General features: G+C 34.9%; 1 protein-coding gene across 1 annotated transcript in view; it reads right to left on the reverse strand.

The window, feature by feature from the left end:
* Positions 1–1,119: 1,119 nt before the first annotated feature.
* LOC114337585 (sarcoplasmic calcium-binding protein) overlaps positions 1,120–25,188 on the reverse strand; it is a 60,183-nt gene continuing 36,114 nt past the window's right edge. Inside the window, exons 2-5 of the mRNA XM_028288067.2 lie at positions 24,980–25,129; positions 11,981–12,148; positions 10,240–10,380; positions 1,120–6,305 (exon numbers count right to left, since the gene is read on the reverse strand). Coding sequence (XP_028143868.1) covers positions 6,075–6,305; positions 10,240–10,380; positions 11,981–12,148; positions 24,980–25,129 — 690 coding nt within the window. The 3' untranslated portion in view covers positions 1,120–6,074. The remainder of the gene's footprint in view (positions 6,306–10,239; positions 10,381–11,980; positions 12,149–24,979; positions 25,130–25,188) is intronic.

Genomic DNA, 25,188 nt, shown 5'->3' on the forward strand with positions numbered 1-25,188 from the left:
CTGGTGGTAAAGATGTGATATCTCTCATAAAAATAGGAAAACTAAGATGAGCAGGACATATAGTGAGATCGCAGCAGAACAACCCTCTTAGACGAATTCTCTTATAAAGCCGGTGCACAGTGGTTCCAAATGCTGAAAACGTAGTCATGAGGTAAAATCTGTGGCACCAAGGCAAAACCCGATGTCAAAAATTATCGATTTTTCGTTTTTAATGCCAATATGTACATTGAGTGAGCGATGAAGAATATGATGACAAAAACCTACATGGCTAAACGCCTCTATGCCAGCAGATGATAAAATTAGTTTCCGATATGTCCACTATTACAATAACACCACGAACTTTTAAACTCATCTGTTGCAAAATCACGTTTTTTGACATATCGGGCTTTGCCTTAGCACCACAGAAATAATAAGTCGCTATTTAGGGATTTTCATGTTTACAGTTGTTTTCTCATACTGTCGTAGAGTCGTAATACGCAGGTATAAGGATCAGACCAGATCTATTCTTATTCATAAGTGAGCCATGTACGACCTTATTTTAGCCGGCAGTGAAAGTTAAGAAGAACGCATATATTGAAAACGCTGTAAAACGGATTTTATAAATTTTATTGCTATAAAGCACATTCTTCCTTTTCAAGTATGTATTAATATAAGATAAAAGTTGATTATAGATTTGATAATAAATGCATAATATTTGTTAATGAATAAACAGTAAAAATATACTTGAAATTATCAAAATTTCGTAAAAATTCATTCAAAATGTACATAATTCTGCATAATTCTCCGATTAATATTTATTAATTTCAAAATGTAGTGAGAAGATACATAATTACATTTGCTTAGCTGCCTTTCACTGTCTATGCATTGCTGGCAGTTGTTGAATACAAAAGTGTGAAATGACGCATATTACATGATTCTGGCGATTGTTGCGTATGTATGTGCAGTTGTACATAATAGATCCTGAATATTATAGTTCAAGAAGAAAATGTATTGGTAATCAGCAATTTCAAAATTTCCTTAACATAAAATTTCAAAGAAATATGCGTTTAAAATAAAATTTTCGAATTTCTTTCTTCAAAGACCAACATTAATGGAATAAAAAGGTAAAAAATGAACAAATATATATACACTATGTTTATTTACATTACAAAACGTACAAATATAAAGTTGTAGATTTGATAATTTTCCATATATGCAATTGTTTCTCACTCTCTTAAAGTATTACAATACAGTATCAATGTAGCAGCCGGACACAATTGAGCACCTTTTCTAACGTCTGGTACAAAATTATCAAACCTGGACAATCTTGTCTTACAATTAAAATTGTGATTGCTATAAATTTCATCCTATTGTTTTAACTCTTACTCTAATAAATATATACCACAAATAATATAAAATAAAAAAATCCACAAAGATTATAGACATATTACAAAAATATATACGTTGTTGTTCAGACTTATTCATAAGGCAACGATAAAAAGCTACAACAAGAATTGAATAGAACCATATGAAGTTATCATATTACTCAGAATAAAGGACGATTAGTTTGTTAGTTTTTATGGCATTTTTACGAATTTACGAAGTTTATGATTCTGAATTCTTGATGACCGTATTTTGCGAGTGTTCGGCCCCAGTTTTCTTCTTCATAGGTTTATTTTTCTCAACACGGCGAAACTGTCTCTGTCTCGAGCTGTTCTAAATAGTTGTTCGGCTTTCTTTATGCCTGTCCACTCCCTAATATACTCCTTGATAACCAAGAGGCCTGTTTTCTACCAATTTCATCTGCGTCCTTCGATTTTGTTGACGTTTCATCATAAGTTGAAGAATATTACATCGGTCTCCCCTTACTACGTGTCCAAAATAGGCTATATTTCTACATTTGATATTATCAAGCAGCTCGCGAGCAGCATTTGCTCTCTTAAGGACTGCCACATTTGTCAGCATAGCCGTCCATGGTATTTTTAGTGTAAGTCTGTGCAGCCACATTTAAAAGGTCTACAAACGATTAATGGTGGATATTTTTAATGTCCATGCTTCGAAACCGTATAGGAGAACTGACCAAATGTAACATTTAATCCTGCGCTTTCGAAGTTGAGGTTGCAAGTTATTATTACAGAAGAACGACCTCATTTTTAAAAATGTTTTGCGGGCTATTTCCATTCTACATTTTATCTCTTTATCTGGATCTAGTTGTTCAGTAGGTAATATGGCAACCAAGATATTTAAAACTGGATACTCTTTGAATTATATGACCATCAGCATATAACCGTGAATCTTGATGTGCCAAACGGCTAAATACCATGTATTTTGTTTTTGAAGTTTATGTTCAGGCCTAATATCATAGTTAAATGTAAACATTGTTTGGCTAATTGGTCTTTACCAAAGCCATCAAATTAAATTTAAAAAAATGTTCAGGCCAAACTCTCTTCCCACTGTGTCAATGGCATTTAGGGGCCATGTAATCCATTCATGTCATCACTTAAAATAACTGTATCATCTGCATATATGATTGTATTGATCAGAATTCCATTAACTTTCACGCCCTATTCCAAATTATGCAGCGCTTCTTTAAATATTATATCTGAATATAACTTGAATAACAGTGGGAACAGTATACAACCCTATCTGACACCTCTTTGAATTTTACATATTTCTGTTGATTTTCCATTTATGCAAGCTGTCGCTGTTTGACGCCAGTATAAGTTTTCTATAATTCGTACGTCTTGACTATCAACTCCTTTATCCTTTAATATTGTAATTAATTTGTGATGCTTTACACGATCAAAGGCCTTTTTATGGTTAATAAATACAGCAAAGACGTATTTTCTTTTATCTCGGCATTTCTGCAATAATACATTTAGTGCAAAGAGTGCGTCCCGGGTTCCCAGTGCATTTATGAAGCCAAATTGTGTTGCATCCTGTGGTCATCTTCACATTTATCTTTAATTCTACTGTGGATGATACGTAGAAAAATTTTCAAATGTGGCTCATAAGGCTTATCATTCTGTAATCGCTACACTTGTTCGGATGTTGTTTTTTTTGGTGGAGTTATTATTAGACACTACATTATTTTAATATTGAGTATACACTTGCCACTTCAGCTTCTATTATAGATCGAAATATTTTCTTGCTCTTACAGCTCTTATGATTATATGAAAAGTCCTTTAAAAATTGTTCGTATCTACATATTTGTCAGTCTTACGCAGAATAAAACAAAGAAAGAAAAAAAATACGAAATGATTCCCTAATCTTTCGTCAAGAGATAAACCGTGATAATTTAACCCTTACGAAACTGAGATGTAGATTGCTCCTCTGCAAAAAGATGGAAGAAATACTCCAAGATATTTCCTTGGAGTTTTTTTTTGTTAATCATAATCAATAATCGTGTGAAACATATCTTTCGATATCATATTGTATTATTTGTAGTAGGTTAATGTGATGTATAGTAATATAAATTATAAAAATTCACCGCATCTTCAATCAATTTCAAAGATTTTTTATACAAAGTAAGATAAACAGTACAGAAACACCAATTATGGTGAAGTGCGTGAAACGTATTGCCGACTAACCAGCTAGGAAGGCGGCAGACCAAGATTCTTAGGACCTGGTGATCTTTTTGGGTGACCAACTACAACAATTGCGGAAATTGCTAAATGTCACTCCCACACGCAAACGGTGAAAATATGAGAAGAAGAACAAGGATGTAGATTTGTCAAGGTAACACTAAGGAACCTTGAAAAGTCAGCATCAAAGAATTACTTGGAAATGACCAGGAAAACCTGCGCTTGTCAGTTGATTTTTTAACTGGTTATTGTGATTTAAGCAACCACCTCCACACACTGGGGCTAGTAGACACACCTTTATGCAGGAAGTATGAACGAGAAAACGAAACTGACGAACATGTTCTATATGGGTTCTACATGGGTTCTTTCAAAATTTTAGCAACGAAACTTCACCATAATTAATGTTTGCTGTATGCCATTAAAAAACAAAAATTTTAGATAGTTTTGAAAATGTATTGCAAATTAAATAAACAATCAGTTTGCCATACTTTAGGTATCAATTTTCTATAGAATATAAAAGGTGAGACTTATGATAATTATTGTAATTGAACAACATTAAAAATATAGAGAAAGGGAGTATGAATAATTGTTAATGGTCAATGACCTTAATCAATTAAACTATTCGCATAAAATATCAATGCAACCTTGCATATAATTAACTAGTATAAATGGAATACTAATGAACTCAAATCAAGAATCATTTCACCTAACGGTATAATAATTTCAAAATACCGAGATAATTCAATATTTGTTTCCCTTGCAATTATATGGGGTAATCGATCTTTGAGTTAGTTGACAGTCAAAAGAGTAATTTAAAGTTATAAATAATGTGTTATTGACTGTTCTCTGATACAATTTGCTATAAAATGTTAATGTAGCCAGATTTTTACCGCAAAATTTCTACATTCACGCACATCTCGTGCAGCACAAAAGATAGGAACCGACTTTATCGAGTCGAGATTCGTTTATGAACATCAGAGTAGATGGTATTTTTGTAGCTATCCACTTGAAGTGGGACATTTAGAGGTAGGGTTTACCGAAACATGTAATGATATGACGCCACAGCGGGCGATGGGCCGGTCGACCAGAGACGACCGTAGGAGTATCCGAGTTGACGCATCTCCTCTTCATATCATCGCTGGGCGAAACTGAAGGAGAAGTGACATCGAGAACACATTTAAGACGAGCCAGGTGAATCATAAAATCAGTTATTGCTAACGAATTAAATTAGCAATAGCTCGATGGCAGAGATGCACCGGGTTGAGGTGGAACTGTGCCTAGGTAGACGCCACAGTAGTGACGTGGCGTTCCACCATAACCGTTACCGCAGTGAGCGGTAGCAACGATGAACGGGTGACTGCGTGTCGCTGTTAAACCTTATCGCATTGAATTGAAATGCGATGTCTGGGTCTGAAAATGTAGATATGTTGATTCCGCGTAGCGAGATATACTTTGTTGCACGTTAATAATAGAACGTTACGCTTATGGAAATCAGTGTTGCCAAGCCTCTCGGGCGCGGGTGGCTAATCGACCGCCGATATACGATTCATTCTAATCAGTACGGCGTGGCATCGACGCGATTCTAAATTCATAAGAAATACATGGGGCTATCTCCGCAATGTTCTATTCTTACCGTGAAACGCTCCATAGTTATTGTATATATTGTGTGGTGTATTGGATCGTTTTATTATTTCTAGTATGTTCGAATGACTGTGGCAAGCATAATGTTATTTTCCCTTTGTAGAAGATAGAATTATATTTTATTTTATTTATTTTAAACTGTATATAATTATCTTAAATAAATTTACTTTGTTTTTAACCTGCGTTTTACTGAGTCTGTCGTCCTCAAAGAGCTACCCGTTACAAGATGCTATTGATGCCGATTCATGTACAGAGGGTTTAACAAATTGTGTTCTTGAGTCATTTAAAAGAAACCACCTGTATCTATGTCCTTCTACAGCGTCTTCAATGGACAGGCCATGTATTCAAGATGATAGAAAACAGGCTTCTAAAAACACGTTGAATTTAGGAAAAGAGACCTATTGGAAGACCGAGAAAACGATAGGAGGACGATGTGGATGACGCAAAAATCTCCTTGGCAGTCGATTGTGGAGGAGAATGGCTACAGACCGTAACGAATGAAGAGGTTTGTGAGGGAGGGCAGGGCTCAAATTGGGCTGTAAAGCCATAGGATGGATCGGATGGAAGTTAACTACTATATTTATTTCCAAAATAAATCTTAAAAAAGATTATAAACCATGGTTACTTTGTAAAGCCATATGACAACAGTGTAAATACGACGTACGTCGATTTTTAATTTAAGTTCATTGTATTATCTCTTAAAATAAAATGAATATTTTTATACACAGCATAAAAAATTTTCAAATGGAAAATACAAATAAACAATTAAAATTAGCTAAAATTAAAAAGCTCTTTCCTAAATATAAATGCAAATATTTTAGACCTTAAAGTAATGTTTCACTTGTTTTAACGTCACTGGTATAAAATATCTTAGTGGTCTACTAATGGTCCCCAGAAGTATTTGCTTATCCTTTCTTGGTCTTCAGTCAAAAAGAAATCTCTTCCGTGCTTCACGAACTCTTTTTGGGTAATTTTTCCATTTCCGTTTGAGTCTATTGCCCGGAAAGCTAAGATGGCGTCTTGTTCTTTGAGGCCCAATACATTGAAAAATAATTTAAATTCTTCCACGGAGATTTCTCCGGATCTGTCTTTATCAACTGCCTAAAATAAAACCAAAGATAACAATTAAATAATTTACGAATGATGTAGAAAAAAAAAATAAATTAACTATTCGCTCCGTGCATGACGCTGCATGACTGACGCGACACATAGCGTAGTTGCCTGATATTTTTGGCGACCACAATTTGACGTTAAACATCTGCTACACATATGACATATTTGACGTTAATATGTAATATTTATTTACCATTTTTTATACAATTTGTTATACAAACAATAATTGTGTTCGTGGAGACAGGCAGGGTCTAGTCCAAGTCAAGTGTAGCATGCTAGTGATGTTGAAAAAGTAACTATTTGTTACAAAGTACTCGTTACTTACGAATACCGAAAGTAACGATTACTATACAAAGAGGCAAATCGTTACTTTCATTACTCTGATTACTTCGTTACTTCGTACCAATCGTATCAGAGCGAGTACACTTTTGTATCTACAACCAGTACACTTGATTACTTTCTATAAAAAAATACGAATCGTATCCCAGCGAGTAACGGACGGGACCGGTATTTTATGAGTGTTATCGAATATCGTTATCGGTATGAACCGTTTTAAGGGTGTGACGGAATACCTATACAAAATACCTACCTACTGAGAAATACGATTCTCGATATGAGTACCGGTACTCAAATACAAAAGTAACAAAAGTAATCATAGTAACCAAATCATTTTTATCCCTTAAACAGATCGGTGAAGGTCGTTGTTATATCGGAATACCTATACAAAATACCTACCTACTGAGAAATACGATCCTCGATATGATTACCGGTACTCAAACACAAAAGTAATCATAGTAATCAAAGTAACGAATACTGTAAATGATTACTTTATACAAAAGTTACGATTTGTAACGAATCTTCGAAAGTAACCATAATCAACATCACTAAGCATGCGCACTTTAATATAATATAAATAATACCGTTGATAGATAAATATACAAGGTATTTACTATTAATTAATATTATTAATTATTAATATACTGGTATATTTATCAATAAACGATAATACATTAAATAAATATAATATGGAGTTAAAGTGCGCATGCGTTGTCGTGGACTAAAAGTCACCGACATGGTCCTGACATTACAAAAATTCGACAAACTTGTCATATTTTGCCACGGACGCTGGCATAGTTTCGTGTATTCCCACCACGGTCACACGAAGCGAATAGGTACTAATTAACGAGGAACGTCAAGAAAGTAAGAATACAAGTAATGTGTAGGACATAAAATTGGACTCATGAGTTGTTTTGAGGTTCCTAACCGTCCACATAAGCATAAGTGCATGGCAGTTCTTAGTTTGTACTCCGTTTGATCCATCTAAAACAGAGGTGGGATTTGCCGTTGATCAGTTGCTCATATATAGATGTGAATGCGTTCAATAGACCACACTCACAGATTATAAATTTACAAATTTACAGAGTAAAGCGCTGTTGAGCTGAAAGATTAATGCCTTCAAAATTTTTCTAATAGTGCCTTTCTCGCGTTTTCTGACCTCGACAGTGTGTTTTCTAGTCCATAACATCTGCTCTTTATACATCACCTTCGCATGCTTCTAGTCTTTTTTGTGGTATTTTTATGCTTTCTTTCATTTCTTTGATTTATAGAAAGATTATGTATTAATCTAATAGGTATGGAACAAAAACGTATTGCCTAGACTCTAGAGAATGGTCAAATGCCTTAAGTAAGTAAGTAAGCGAAGACCTGATAGAAGCAACCAAATACGAAAACAATATACACAACAAAAACACTAAATATGCCATCGCAACGATTTGAAATAACGCAAGAAGTTAGATAAGAAGGAAGTTTAAGCACTGTAGTCTTTATAAATGTAATGGATGAGAGGGTGAAAGAATGTACGAAAACCTTTAAAAAATACTGCATATATGATGAAATAGAATCCAAAAGATAAATTCAAACATAAGCGTATTTGCAGATGACATAGTACTATTCGTCGAGACAGTACGAAAACTAAAGTACAATTTAGAAAAATGAAATTCTAGGCACTAAATAAATGATCCCTTAACAACAAATATCAAGAAAAGCGAAGATGACAATATACGAAACAATATATAAACATAAACCAACGTTGACATAAGGAGCAGAAAACTGGATTTTAACCAGAAGACACCTGAGTAGGGCATAAGCAGCTGAGATGAAATACATAAGAAGAACGATAAGGGCAGTACAGACAGACAGAAATGAAGAACTAAGAGGCAGACTTAAAATTAGACCGTTGCTTGACATAATAAAGGAGAAAAAATGATAGTGGTTCATTCGAATCATACGGATGGACAGTAGAATACGAGAGCCAGTGAAAAGAGTGTGGGAAGCTAAAATAATAGGGAAAGCTAGACACATCTTCTTCTACACCTAATGGTAGAAAAGGAACGATTAGGTATGTACATATGTCATTTTCTTGAATTATACTTAAATTTTTCCGCCAGTCTTCTCTCCTCTTCAATAATGTCAGTTTTTCTCTGATATATTTTTTATTGTAATTAATATCTAAGTGCTCACTTGTTCTACGAGCTTTATATACCTACCTTTTTGTTATACATAACTGAATCATAAACTTGCTTTTGGTGTATAGAGCTTTCTTATAAGAACTGAATGGTTTTTTGTGTACTAATTTTTGGTTTTGGTACCAAGGTAGATCTACCTTTCTTAAATCCCCCTTGATATTCCACGACCTGTTTGTTGAGGCTTGAGGTACTTAGTGAGTGTTTCGTACAACTTTCATGAGGACTTTGCTGAGCTGATGCTCAGCTTTATTCTGATTTTTCTCCAGCAAGTTCCACAGAATGATATTCTTATATACCATTCACTTGCCACCATATAGTCAACATGTGAACAAGTCAATTTCGAGCTCAATAGTACCTAGAGCATAATACATTGGATATTTTAGACATCCATGTTTAAGTTCACATTATTCATCTATGTTCCCAAGACGGATCAATTGTAAAGGGTTTTTACCCACATATTTTTGTATTTTGGTGGTTAGCATGTTAGATTCACGTAAGCACTGATGATGATCGGTCATCCGATCGAAAACTAGTTCTGTGATGTAGCGCTTTTTAGGGATTTTAACAAATATACCTTTTATAAAGGATTTTATCGTTTTTGTAATATATGGTATACAGCCAACTACCGGAAAACATTTTCCTCGTGGATTCTTATGTAAATTTTTATCATAATTTTCATATTGACTGAATGATTTATTTTTTAAATGATGTAAAAAAAGGGGACCAACAAATGCTGATTAAAATGTGACAATCAATGGACTAATATATAAAGTTGAGTCCGCGAATCTTTACCCGTGCGTCATCATTTAAAGCACACGAAATAAGTCGATGATAAGTCGAAAATTAAAATTTACTAAACGCAACAGCAAATGATAGTAAGTGACTTGATCTTGCGTTTAGTAAATTTCAATTTCCGATATCATCGACTTATTCGTATGCTTTAAATGATGACGCACGGGTAAAGATTCGCGAACTCAACTGTGCTATGTGTTTTTATGTTCGTATGTCCTTACTGTGTTTTTGTTGTCATTTTTTACACACACAGAAAGTAATAACTGGAGGACACTGAGGACAGGGGCCTTTGACCAATATCAACAACATACATCAGTAGTTAACATTAACCAACAACAGTTAACTAAACTATACAAGATCTTGTATTGATATCCTAAGTTTCTTGTGGGCCTGACGATGCTGAACATGTAAACAGCGAAACCGGTCGCCCCATTTTACTTTAATATAATAAAACCTTAATACGGATTGTGAGTAGAAGACCTTATTTACCCTTACATACATGATTTATTTTTTATTTAGTTTTATTTGAAGATGACCATTTTTTCTACAAATGGTAAGTTGTTATTGCATTGCTTACTCTAAATAATTGATATTTTGGTATTTACCTTGAATAAGTAAGGCAAAAAGGAATGTGCCTTCCTGACCAGTCTTTTATCGTTGAGCACGTGGTGCATATTTTCTAAATATCTTTCCACTGAGACTAAGTTGTAAGGGGATATTTCTCCAAACTGCTTCTCCCAAAGATTCTAAAAAATAAAAAATAAGTAAATATACATTAAAAGTGAAGGAAATCAAAGTTTTAACCGTAGCTGAACATAATGAGGGTAACGTTGGCACATCTTAAATACACATGTACCACCGACTAACACTGTTTAGCGTGAAATGAAACAGTTCCTTTTTTGAATACGGTATCTCTCGCTTCTGTAAATAAATTTCTCATCTCATCATAAACATCAACCTCTATACAGTTTCCTGATTTATTCTGATGTCTTTCACAGATCTATGGTCAATGACAATAAGCCGATAAAACAATGACAGAACAAAAACATTTATGTTTATGTGTAAAATTAATGTACTCCTACCTTACGGCAGAACCATATAAATTGAAAATGCAGAATACCTCAATGCCCTATTCGTCTCAAAAGCCTGTGTATCACAAAGTTGCATTCTGACTCCAATCTTCTACATAGCATATAATAGCGACTTCCCTGTCCTCACCTCCCTTCCCAAGGAACACTTTTATCTGCGGACGACACAGTACTCATGGCCGTGGATAGAGATCCATCCATCCAATGATTCTACAGCCCAAACCAGGCTTTGGCCTTTCCCCAATCATTTCGATTTACTGCTGTTCTTTTCGATGATCTTTCCAGGTTTTTTTTCCTTGCATTCTTGCATTTAGCAACTATCTGGAGATTCTATCTGGGTAGAGACCCAGCAGTATTCAATCACGATCAATGCTTAATCAATTTGATTGAAAGATATAGTGTTCTGACCTGAGAGATTCACTCAATCCAAACTGCTTCTTCTCCTGAAAATTGCTCGATTTTCAATCATCAGTTTCATACTTGGAAATACATTTAACAAGGACTCTAATTTATTGCTGTTCTTTTCGATAATCTTTCCAGGTCTTTTTCCTTGCATTCTTGCTTTTAGCAACTTTCTGGGGATTCTATCAGATTCTATCTGGGTAGAGACCTAGCACTAGTCAATCACGATCAATGCTTAATAAATTTGGTTGAAAGATATAGTGTTCTGACCGGAGAGATTCACTCAATCCAGACTGCTTCTTCTCCTGAAAATTGCTCGATTTTCAATCATCAGTTTCATACTTGGAAATACATTTAACAAGGACTCTAATTTATTGCTGTTCTTTTCGATAATATTTCCAGGTCTTTTTCCTTGCATTCTTGCTTTTAGCAACTTTCTGGGGATTCTATCAGATTCTATCTGGGTAGAGATCCAGCAGTATTCAATCACGATCAACGCTTAATCAATTTGGTTGAAAGATATAGTGTTTTGACCGGAGAGATTCACTCAATCCAGACTGCTTCTTCTCCTGAAAATTGCTCGATTTTCAATCATCAGGTTCATACTAGGAAATACATTTAACAAGGACTCTAAATTCAGATAACAAGATTGCAAACACCCTGAACAGGCTAAGAAAACGACGTTAACAAAACTGTTATAGGACCCATCGTGCTCCCTGTGGTCGCTTCTTGAACGAAGACAGAGAAACAGGATCTTGGACATGCCAAAGAAAATTCTCCGTAGACTCTACAGGAAAGTTAATTGATATCCTTTTCTATCCTACAAAATAGTTTAAGAACATATTAAAAACCTTACCTTAAGAACATCCTGGAATTTTTTCACTTGTTCTGAACGTAAATGACCTAGATTTATAAACCGATCACTGAGCAGTTTGAAGTCGTCAAAAGAAATAACACCGTCCTTATTTAAGTCGAGGATTCCATGGAAGGTTCTGATTTTTCTTCTCCAAAAATCTGATTCACCCTAAAAATATCAAATAAATTATTATTTTCTAGAATTTTCATTACTTCTAATGTCATTAACAATAATAGTTCTAATGATATACATATAGATGAATATCGGGTAATCGGGGTAATACAGCCACTGAAATTAAGACAGTTAATTATTATTGATTTCATATTGTTTTATGTATTTGCTTTTCAGTTTCGTTTTGATAGATTATTGTTTATTTACTCAATTTATTGTGTCTTTCTTCCCTATTGTCATGTATTTGGCCTCATTATCTAATTTTTTAACTGTTTTTATAAGTGTCATCTTCGTCTTCGCTATAATGACTAGATCATCTGCATACGCTATTACTTGAAGTTAATCCGTAAAAATGTGTTTGTTTGCAAAGTTTGTCCTCCATATTATTGCTTCCAATATCAGGTTAAATAGTGTCCGGGAGATATAGACACCTTGTTTCACGTCTTTGTTTACTTTGATCTCCTTCGAAGTTGTTCCCTTGAAACTGACCTTTGCTGTGGTGTTCTAGCTCTTCCATCATTTTCGGCCGATTAATTGTATCAAAAGCGCTTTTGAAATCTATGAATATCACGTTCATTTCTATTGTATTCTCTCGATTTTTGAAATCGAGGACATCCTCGAAGGATTCATACATCCTTCTGGATTCGTGTTTATATAATCTTATATAATCTTCCGTTTTTTATTTATTCCTTTTTCAATGCCATCGACCTACTGTCGGCAAAACCATACCTACCAATCAGAAACCGAGTTATTTTTAACAATACACTCGTATATCTATGGGTGAACGCACCTTCTTTTCAGTCCACACAATTCCAAAGTATTAACAAACATTCAAAAGACCGTTTAGCAAGATTGTTTAAAGCTTAGATTGTCTTGTGTTGATACGTAGGAAACAGCCTTGAGAATTATTTATTTGTCTACTACCTGTGGCTATTGAAATTCAAATCATTTGATAATATATTCTTGCCGAATGTTTCAAATGTAACACTGAGTTTATCATACCAGAGAAAGGCAATAAAGTTGAAACGGTGGTATCATTTGATCTAATTGATCAAGACACTTAAATAAAAGGCTTGCAGGCTTTTATTATCGCAATTACAATTCCAAGATATTAACAACACAAGAAATTACAATTGTATATAAACAACTGAAGAGGAACAAAGCACCTGGACCGGGAGATATACCCGGAGAATTGTTTAAGTACGGAACCAAAAAATTATACGAACATCTTCGGCAATTATTGCAAGAATGTACATATGTAAAAATACAAGCGAAATCCCTATGGAATGAAAAACATCATATCTCAACAGTACCTATACAAAAAGGGTGATAAAAACAATTGAAAAAATTACGGAAGAATAAGGTTCTGAAACGTTCTGAAACGAAAGACGACATCAAAGCCAAAGTAGGGAGAAACTGGCACCAAATTGCACAAAACAGAGAAAAGTGGAAAGCTCATGGAGAAGCCTTTGTCCAGGAGTGGATGCAAAACAGGCTGAAGAAGGAAGGTTCTGAAACTGTTGTCCTATACATACCGAAGCATACCGATGAACTGTAACCGGATCTATGAGTAGAACATATGGAAAGGTTTTGAAGATTCGAATCGGAGAAAGAATATTTAGATTCTGAAGCAGAAGAACAAGCATGATTTGGTCGATCCATTATTCTTCTTAACCTGGGTAATAGAAAAAGAGATGACACGGAATCAAGAAATTTATTTATTTGTTCTAATGAATGAAATGAATATGAGATAACAACAGCATTTGTAACATTAAAAGGGTTACAGCAAGGATGTTGCAAGGAGAGCATTGGGAGAGACGGGAATAAGTTGGCTAGCAGGTCTATTTAATAGAATTATGGAAGTTGGACAAATGCCAGACGAATGGAGAAGCAGTATATTAGTGCCTGTCTATAAAAACAAGGGAGGCATACAACAATGTACAAACTACAGGGTTATAAAACTACTTAGCCACACCATGAAAATATGGGAGAGAGTAATTGATAGACGGATACGTGAAGAAACCGAAATATCCGATAATCAATTTGGCTTTATGCAGGGCAGATCAACAACAGATACAATTTTCATTGTAAGGCAACTGATGGAAAAATACAGGAATAAAGAGACCAACGCTCATATGGTATTCATTGATCTTGAGAAAGCATATGTAATGATAGAGTTCCTCGAGAGATTCTGTGGTGGGCACTCAATAAGAAAGGAGTCCCTGGCGAATATGTAAAGATTGTGAGAGATATGTATGAGGAAGTAACGACTAGTGTTTGGACAGGTGTGGGAGAGACTGATAAATTTCAGGTGAAAGTAGGATTGCAAAAAGGCTCGGTGCTTAGTCCTTAATTTATTCTCATTAGTTTTGGACCAGATAACAGCGAAACTACAGGGTAGCATTCCATGGTGCCTAATGTATGCTGATGATGTAGTGGTAGTAGGAAATAGTGAAAGAGACTTAGAACAAAAACTGGAACAGTGGAGACAAGCTCTAGAGGAAAAAGGTTTAAAACTTAGTACGAAAAAACAGAGTATTTGGAATGTTCATTTAAAGATGGAGTTACTACAAATAAAATAGTATCTTTGGATGGTGAAATGATTGTGAAAAGCAATAGTTTTAAGTTCCTAGGATCGGTAGTACAGAGTGATGGAGAAATAGATGGAGATGCATGCAGTAGAATTAGGGCTGGATGGATGAAGTGGAAAGAAGCGAGTGGTGTGTTGTGTGACAGAAAAATTCCAATGAAGCTGAAGGGAAAATTCTATAAAACAGCCATAAGACCGACTATGATGTACGGAACTGAATGTTAGGCAGTGAAAAAGAAAGAGGAACAACGAAAGCATGTGGCGGAAATGAAAATGCTTAGATGGATGAGTGGAGTGACAAAGAAGGATAAAATTAGAAATGAGTATATTAGGGGAAGTCTAGGTGTGGCACCAATTGATGCCAAAATGAGAGAGCATAGGTTAAGATGGTTTGGTCATGTTCAACGTCGAGACGTTAATCACCCAATACGAAGAATAGCTGAAGTACAGATTCCTGGAAGAAGTAGGAGAGGAAGACCAAAGAAGACCTGGGGGGAGACGATAAGGCAGGACATGTTGGTAAAGGGGATTAACATTGATATGACCCAAGATAGAATTGTGTGGAGAAATGCAATTAGGGGAGCCGACCCCGCATAGGTATAAGACAAGGAGAATGATGATGACAGCAAAGATGTTGCCTGTCCCCCACTTTATTTAAAATATACCTCGAAATTGCTTTAAAAAGATGGAAACAAAGATGTAGAACAATGGGGATACCACTTATCAACTATAGTATGTATATGCGCTCAATTTTGCATCCGATCAAGTCTCCTCCTCAGTCGTTTCCTCATTGCTGAGTGTCGTGATTCCCTATAATACGAGCAACTATCTCTTTCCATCGGCTTCTGTCCTGAGCTTCCCTCATGGATTCAGAGAATGTTTTTCCACTGGCTTTCTGTACTTGACCCGTCCATCGAGTAGGTGAGCGACCTCTACTTCTGCGCCCTTCAACGTTTCCCGAAATTATAAGTCTCTCGAAAAATTTTAAGACGGTGGAGAGGCAAATAGAGAAAAAATCCGATCAAGTAATAATGGTTAAAGATTATGACGATTTAAACTATATGGCCCGAAAATTAACTGAAGAGTATGATAAATGGCGTCTAGAAGTGAACAAAGAGAAAACCGAATACTTGTGCTTTGGAGGAGAACAAAAAGATCGCATATTAAACAAGACCACGATAACGCACTGCTAGGACTACAAATATCTAGGTATCAATATTTTGCACGATGGAACATAAGACAAAGCCTTAAGAGAAAGAAATACGACAAGTAGAAAAGCCATCACAATGTTAAACATTATTTTATGGGACCAATCCATCAGCAAAGAAAATAAAAAGAGGATATATGAGACTATGTATAGTGAAAAGATCACCCTACATAGCTGTGAGGTATGGTCACCGAAAGAAAAAACACTGGCAACGCTGACGGCAACGGAAATGGATTTTTGGAGAAGAAAAGCAGGAAGATCTAGAAGAGAAAGGATTACCAACGAACGCATTGGAGAAATAATGGGAATCAAACGGACAATCATATATGACATCATTAACACAACTTATCTGGTTCAGACATAATAGATACAAAGAATGTATGAATAATGAATACCAAACGAAATACTAAAATGGCAACCAGAAAGAAAGAGAAAACGAGGTAGACCGAGAAAAAGTTGGAGCAAAGGAATAGAAAAAGAGTTGAGAGAAAGAAACATAGAAGATGCCTATGGAACTACCGTACGAAGTGGCGATTGGAAGTAGTTATAAACCAACACGCAGTAGGTAATAGTAACAATATTATCTATCAAGCAATACCTACATTATTTAGTTTTGGACTTAGACATATCCCTCGCTCTGTCTTTTTCACTGATCTCTATCCAGTGTTATTGCAATATAAAATGTATAAAAAGTAGGTTATGTGTCAGTATTCAATTACTTCTTAACGGTTTTCATAAGTACAGTATTGATTAACACCAGACGTCTGATCGTTTTCATATCGCCAATTATTAATTGTAGGTCAATGTAAAGTGCAGTCACTTATTTAAAAATTTGTTTTGCACTATAGTATAGCATATATATTAATGGTTAACCCATAAACCAAGTAATAAACAAAAATAATATTGCAAACGTCACAAGAAACCTTTAGAATGGAATTGACAGAGTTAAAAAAACAGTCATAAAAATAGTGCACCTAAAAAAGTGTTTTGTATTATGAGGGGTTGTTAGTATTTAGGATGGTTCTGAAGCTTTTAATGGTTGTATCTTTTTTATTATTATAATACTCATATTTAAAGGGTAGGTACAACAATGGGGAAGAGAAGGGGAGAATTCACTCACCTCAGATATTAACCTGCCAAATACTATGCTCAAAAGAAAGGTTGGATGCATCAAAGTATTATTTTTGCGATGGGTTTCTCGACCAATCACACAATTTTGTATCTGATCAGAATTTGATAAGGCTAAACAAGTTTTTTTTTCATACATAATTAATTTAATTTTTTGACTGAATAATACTTCTCAAATAGTTATTTCTCAAATACTCACAAATTTATTTAGATCGCCATGTACAAATTTTATGAAAAGAAGCAGAAATGAAGCGATAAGCTATCTCAACATACACGGTGTGATACTCTACCAGACTCTTGGTTATTGACCATCAGTTCTTACCCTTCTTCAGTTACCCTCTAGTCATTGACCATCACTCTTTTGAGACACACTATATAGTTTTGTGGAAAAGAAGAAGAAAACAAGAGATAACCGATGAGTTCTGCTCTCGGTTTACACGGTGGTGGTCTTAGTGGATGATCCTAGTAGTTGACTTTAGTGATTGACGTCAATCTCTTTCAAAAAGAAGTCGAGATCTTGTGATAAGCGACCATTTCTTACAGCCCTCTAGTCGCTGTCGATCACTTCCTGTAATTCTTGAAAATCTCTGAGGTAAGAGACCCTGACGGCCTGGTTATTGGTCCCGTATATCTGTACTCTGTACACACTTAATGATAACACAGATCCAGAATAATAGCCTAGCCCAAATTGAGTATAGCGTCATAAGAAGAAGAATAGTCACCCGTTTACGTCACGAGAGAAGTTTTGGAACAACATAATTTTATTACTGCTTTTCTTACATGGAATTGTAGCAGTAGCAAAAAACCCTTTGCCTACCTCCGTTTTCTTAAAAAATCTCATCCAGGCATGTTCTGTGATATCTATATAACTCTTTTCCATCTTGTTCGGCTTGTCTTGTCTTGTTCCAAATCGTCCATTTTATATGTCAAGTCTAAGTATAGGATATTTAGCCTCTCTGCGTGCCAACCGCAGAGGTAAGATCTTCTGTCTATTACATACTATTACCCTTATCTAATTCAACTCTAGCATGCCAATATTAGTGGCTCAGTTAATTGGTTTTCTAAGGAGCATGTGCCTTATTTTTATGTGTAACCCCCTCCCCCACCCCCAGTTGCAGGTATACCTTTTGACGTTGGTTTTTTCTTTTCGGCAATGACAGTTTCAATGAGGCAATAGCTTAGAGGTATACAGCTAGAAATCCTGTCACCAGTTTCAAGAAGATAAGTTGGCGTCTCAATTTTACAAACCTTTCTAGCGTATTGCTCCAGTGGGATCGTAAGTGATTGTATTCCTGAGTATGGAACATCCTTTTTTTTTATTTGGGTTTCGGTCCTAGATAATACGAGTTGGCTATTTGTATTGCTAAATTGTTAGCAGATATGCTCCAACTTGAGGCACCAACTGTGTGTGTAAACAATCACAAAAAATAGGTTGATCCATTCCACCGATCTTTTCAAACTGGGCAGTTAAATCACAATCTCGTTTATCAAAGAAAGGGGTTGTGATTTTGTAATCAGTAGAACGGTTTATCAAACCACCATTTGCTCAAACCACCTGCTCAGCAACTTTGTACTTAAACTAGTTCTTAAGCTTACGAATAACATAACTTTCTTCGTTTCAAAGGCTGTCACCATTATTAAGGATCATAAATTTAGTAGGATCAATCAATTAGCCTATATTTGTCTACTGCTGGATGTGGGCCTTCCGTAAAATTTTCCACCTATTTCTTTTTTTTTTTTGTGTGAATTTGATGGCTTTGGCCGAGCCAATTGCCAGACATTTTGTTATTTTAAAAACAAACAAATTTGATTTTTCAATCGGAGGAATTTTTTCTGTATTTCTAACTCTAAATACTTACATAACAAACTAACATTATTATCTACAATATCTAAATAATACTCTGTTTTGGTTGTAAATTTTTTTTTGTAAATTTTTATTTACAAAATATTACACCTATTACACCTATTTCTATCTTGAGCTTCTTGCATCCAATTTGTGGTGATGCGCTTCTGGTCGGTGGTCGTGATCGCCCTCTACTTTCACATGCCTTCTGTCTTGGTCACCACTCCAGAATCTTTCTAGTCTATCTATCATCCGTCAATCTGGTAGCATGTCCGGCCCAAGCTCATTTAGCCATGGCTATTCTTTCAACCGCATCCGTCACTCCTGTTCTTCTTCTTATTTCTAGGTTTGGTATTTTTAGTTTAGTTTTAAATAAACTGGAATATTAGATCAAAAATGAATAACCATTTTCAATTTCGTTGCAACACGAAACTACAGCCGCATCATTATTCCAGTTCAATCAGAGAGTGCAGCAAGAACCTCTACAGGTTTCGAAACTTATTAGTCTCTCATCAGGAGGCACATATGCTGCTCTCACTGACCCAACTAGGACAAACCCCGACGTGCAGTCACGGATTACAACGAACGAAATGGCAGGGATACCCTAGCGGCAACTGCTAGCAAAAGACTAAGTTTTCAATGTAATAGCACATAAAACAACACCAAAAATGTTGCTCTACATCCTACCAGATTGAAAACAATGGGAACCTTCTCTGGTTACACCTCCGAGGCTTCTAAAATTTGCAAGCCATAACGGATGCTGAGACTAAGGAAGATGAGGGAAGCAGATGGAACTTTACCGTATTGAGCAGATGAGACGTGAATTATAAATTGTAAAATTCCCTCATCTTCTTTAGTCTCGGCATTCGTTATGGGTTATGGCTTGCAAATTTTAGAAGCCTCGAAGGTGTAACCAGAGAAGGTTCCCATTTTTTTCAATCTGGTAGGATGTAGAGCAACATTTTTGGTGTCGTTTTATGTGCTATTACATTGATTATTTCATTCATAGGAGATTCTGACCAATAGAAAGCTACAGAAATGCAAATTAAGGTGATAATTTTTGATAATATCCCGTCGTCAAGTATATTACGTCAGATGCCCTTCGTTGCTACGAAAAAATACATTTAGTGACATTAATGACAATTAATGTTTTAAAAGTTATAAAAGTGATGACTTTCAACCGTAAAATATTTTATATCAACTGTGTGTTTAACAGTACTAATTTGTATATATCAACTGTGTGTTTACCAGTACTAATTTGTACTTACATAAATAAATTACAATAAAATTTTGATTTTGAACAGTTTTATTCATGAAATAATCGCAACAAATTGCACTCGATCTCTAAAATTAATACAGAATTTTAGAGCTCTTGTGCAATTACTACTGAAAACTTAGTCTTTTGGTAGCAGTTGCCGCTAGGGCATCCATGTCATTTCCTTCGTTGCAATTCGTAACTGCACGCCGAGGTTTGTCCTGGTAGAGAGACTAATAAGTTTCAAAACCGGTAGAGGTGCTTGCAGCACTCTCTGATTAAACTAGAATATGATGCAGCAGTAGTTTCGTGTTGCAACGAAATTGAAAATGGTTATTCATTTTTGATTTACATGTTTACTCTGATTGGAGTACGAAGGGAACCATTCTCGTTGGAATTTTACTGCGCTGAGCAGATGGGACGTGAATTATAAATTGTAAAATTCCCTCATCTTCCTTAGTCTCAGCATCCGTTATGGCTTGCAAATTTTAGAAGCCTCGGAGGTGTAACCAAAGAAGGTTCCCATTGTTTTCAATCTGGTAGGATTAGTTTTATCTGGTTGTTTTATGTGGTATTACATTGAAAACTTACGGCCGATTTCATAATGAAGTTAAAGGAGACTTTAAATTTAAAGTTGCCTTTAACTTGAGATTTTCATTTCATAATCAAGTTAAAGGGCCCTTTTTATCAAAAGCCCTCTTTAACTTTAAAGTGCAGATTTCGGACCTTTAAGTTGCTAAAGTGTCCTTTAAAGGGTACATAACCTATTTTGTGAGTTGAAAACACAGTTGTTTTTGTATTTAACTTTTAAGGTTAACATAACAGTCAATAATAATTATTATATTATTACTAGGATTAATTAAGTGTACTTTAAATGCACAATTATGTATAATTTTGAAACGTCTAGTTCAAGAAATTTATTGTATTCAGAAGACCAAAAATTAACCAGAACAGATTAAGAACAAACTATTTTGAACAATAATAATATGATGATCTGGATTTTTATCAAAGATTTAGGTTGAAAACAAACAGTTTTGTGTGCCTTCTTAAATAGAAAACCCAATAACTTTGCCTACTATTAGGTAAGTGACTAAAAATGTGTTGATATTAAGTAAAAACAATGCTGTTTATTTATTTTAGAGGTGGATGTATTACTCCCATGCAACAAATTCTGTTGTATTTTATGCATCAGGAAGTATGCAATTAAATGTAGCTGATTTTACGGCAGTGTCCAGAGGTTCAGCGAGTAGAATTATAAAAATAGTATCCTTTACAATTGCAAGAATCATCAAGAGATGGAAAGCTGTTGAAGATTTTTACAAGATTGCTGTATTCCCTAGAATAATGAGTGCAATGGGTTATACTTTAATTAAAATAGATTCTGTAGGTGTCCAGGATGCAGAAATTTTCAGGTCCAGAAAATCATTTTTTGCATTGAATGTCCAGTCAGTGATGCAAAATTTAAAATTAGAGATATTGTTGTACTGTGGCCATCAAATAAGACAATTTTAATAATAGTAGGCTGAACATAATTCAGGGGCTTAGAATCACACAAACGTAGCTACATTTTGTTTTATTTTCGTCTACAGAAATATTAGGGTTACGGTAACTGAACGTTATATTATGTACTATGTACCTAGGTATGCATGTGCAAATCAGAACTAAAGCCGGTGGACATAATACGTTCATGTGAATCTTAAATAAGAAGTTTAATGTAGTTATGTTTGTGTGACCCTACGCCCCTGAATTTTGAAAGTGATATCTTTGGACATTACATTTGTCGTTGGTGACAGTGACGAACAAGGAATGTAGTAGAACAGCAATATGGGTTGTGGAAATGAAGATTTCCTATACTCCGCTTACGAATGAGACTACAATTAGAAAACATGACTGTGATTGTTGCAACTAGAGTGCTTCATAATATTGCCATTGATATGGATGACAATTTTCCTGTGAATAAAATTGATGATGAAGCAAACGATGAATAATTACAACCGATAAAAAATAATGAAAATATTTCAGAAAACAATAAAACTGTGTTAATAAATGAACACTTTGGTAGATTGTAAATATATTTATTAATAAAAGCAAAATTAATATACTGAACTTTTTATTTATTGTAGTTTATCCCATTTTTTTATAGACCTGGATCCCACGTACCAAAAAAAAGTTGATTAATAGCAAGCTGAAAATTTGTTAATAGCTTAACGGTGTCTAGTCGGACAAACTTTGATGTATGGGAACACTGGAATGGAGGAAGTTTTAATTGTGGAACAGGTTAAAAATTTGGAACGTAAAACTACGAAAATGTTCCACGTATTTTGTCGGACAGAACTTCCAATTGATTTGTTACCATTTCATTAAACTCTCATGCAAAAATTAGACTGCTATTTATCACCAACTGGGCATTTTAATGAGTGGAACACGAAGAACATGTCAAATGACAGGAATCATGTTGGTTAGTAATAGCAGTCTGATTTTTGCATGAGAGTTTAATGAAAGGGTAACAAATCAATTGGATGTTCTGTCCGACAAAATACATAGGACGTTTTCGTAATCTGACTTTCCAAATTTTTAAACAGTTCCACAATTAAAACTTCCCCTGTTCCAGTGTTCCCATACATCAAAGTTTGTCTGACTAGACACCGTTAAGCTATTAACAAATTTTCAGCTTGCTATTAATCAACTTTTTTGGTGCGCGGGATCCAGGCCTATTAGGCCGATGCCACATTATGCGTTTTGACCGAATGCGTTTCCGCCGCATCCGGTGAAAGCGCATAGTGTGACAGATCGGTCCGGTTGCGTTGGAAACGGATGCATTTTCACCGCATCCTGTCAAAACGCATAATGTGGCATCGGCCTTAGGTAGTTTTATTTTTAAATCCAATAATTTTATTTTTTTATTCTGCCTATTCCCTTTCTATCCTTTTTTTCCTTCTGTTCTGCAAATATGCAATGCAAATGAACATTAGCTTGCCTGTACATGATACTCAATTATTTGGATAATTTAAATGATTTTAAACAAATAAAAAATATTGTACCGGCCTTTCCTTTATTCTTCACATTTATTTATTATATTTCTATAACTTTCTATCTTTTGTAACAAAAGAAGTTCCTTCTCTTTGCTAAAGTTTGTAGAAGTAATTGTTTGTCATCTCGTTATCTGTCCATTTTTTTAGATTTCTCTTTTCATTGATGAGTAATTAAGTAATAGTAGGTGTATATAATTATTAAATAATTGTAATACCTATACAATAATAAAATTAAAAAGTAAGTATTAGGTGATTAAAAAGAAAAGTAGAGTAATAATAAATATATAGAAATAGTAATAACAATAAGTAATATTAATTATAATAATTAAGTAATAATAAGTAACTTTTTATAGTAAAAAACAATAATTATAGGAGGAGTATCCTACAAACTTGCAAAATGTATGACATTCAAATGTCATTATCCCCATTTAGCATACATAATTCAGTTTAATCAACAGTATAAAATTTCATTAAAACGCACTTTACTAGAAGAATCCTTTAAAGCGAATTATGAAATCAAATATCGTTAACAGCCGCTTTAAAGTCCACTTTAACATAAAGCCTCCTTTTACTAAAGTCCACTTTTTCGAATGATTATGAAAAAGGCTGTTAGTCTTTTGGAATATTAGACTTGAAAATGATATTCAATCTACCAAAAGCAGCCCCATATGAGACCTAGCCTTCTTTGTATTTGAGTTGTCTGATTATCTCGGCATAAGCGAGTCTCATGCCCCAGATTCTAGATATTTGTAAGCTATTAGTTGGTCGATGCTGTGGCTTTCAATTTGAATTTTATCGCTGACTACAAGGTTGGTCATAAATTTTGTCTTTGAAGTGTTAATTTTAATACCACCAATTGTTTTTGACGGTTCATGGAGCGTTTCCAGCATTTTTGTAGCTTTATCAACTCTATCAGATAGTAAAACGATGTCATCGACAAATCTTCAGGTGGTTCAGATTCTGTCCATTTATATTAATTCCCATATTATATTATCCTCTTGTTCCATTCGCTTGAACAATATTCGAGTACAGCTGTAAATCATTTTAGGTAGATAGTATCATCAACATTTAGTGGTATAGTGGATATAAATAGTTATTTTGTTTTGACACAACTACCGGTTCACAAAAGAATGATGGTTAATCGAAATTGTACTAAAAATTAAAGGTGTTGGGAGTTACTGCAGCATACCGGGCCGCGTACATCCTGATAACACGGGAGGAGCCTCCCACAGCTCAATCGTTTTGATACCGTGGATACCTGAGATGAGTGAATACTCCTCTTTTAGTGGTAGCGATAGCCGTAGGTATGGCTTAAATGTGATTAATATAATAAAATACAAAATACAACAATAAAATATGCCAATTCCTCATAATACACAATACAGTACAACCTGCCACATCCGGACGGTTCTGCCGTCCGCATCTACCGAAATCTACCAAGAAAGGCAGTCCTGCTGTTGGACAACGCACCCTCTCATACGACCCAAAAGAACTAAAAGACCCAGAAATAAAGTCTCTTTTTTGCCCCCAAATGTGACATCCCTTTGTCAGCCTATGGATCAAGGTATTATAGAATCTATAAAACGTGTCCATCGACGAAAGTTATTGACTGCGTTGATTACTGGAATGTATAAAGGAGAAAACGTTTCAGAGACTATAAAAGAAGTGGTCTTTATATCCGGATTTTTTCATATCCGGATCGGTCTGTCGCCACATTGATCCGGATATGGCAGGTTTTACTGTATATTATGAATATCGGTTTATCTTACTTACTCTGTGTCCAATCCATTCCAGATCACTATCTGATTCTGAGTCTGACTGATATTTCCTTTCTGCGTGTGTGTGTTTGGCATGTTTGCTATAACTTCTAGCTACTATAGAATTGTTAAAATTGACAGCTGCCACGGGAACACATCTGCAACTCTGAAAAAAAATATAATATTTCATCATTAAAAGGTTATTACATGATTTTACAACAATTT

Source organism: Diabrotica virgifera, chromosome 3 (genome assembly GCF_917563875.1).
Source record: "Diabrotica virgifera virgifera chromosome 3, PGI_DIABVI_V3a".
NCBI classification, from domain to species: Eukaryota; Metazoa; Arthropoda; class Insecta; order Coleoptera; family Chrysomelidae; genus Diabrotica; species Diabrotica virgifera.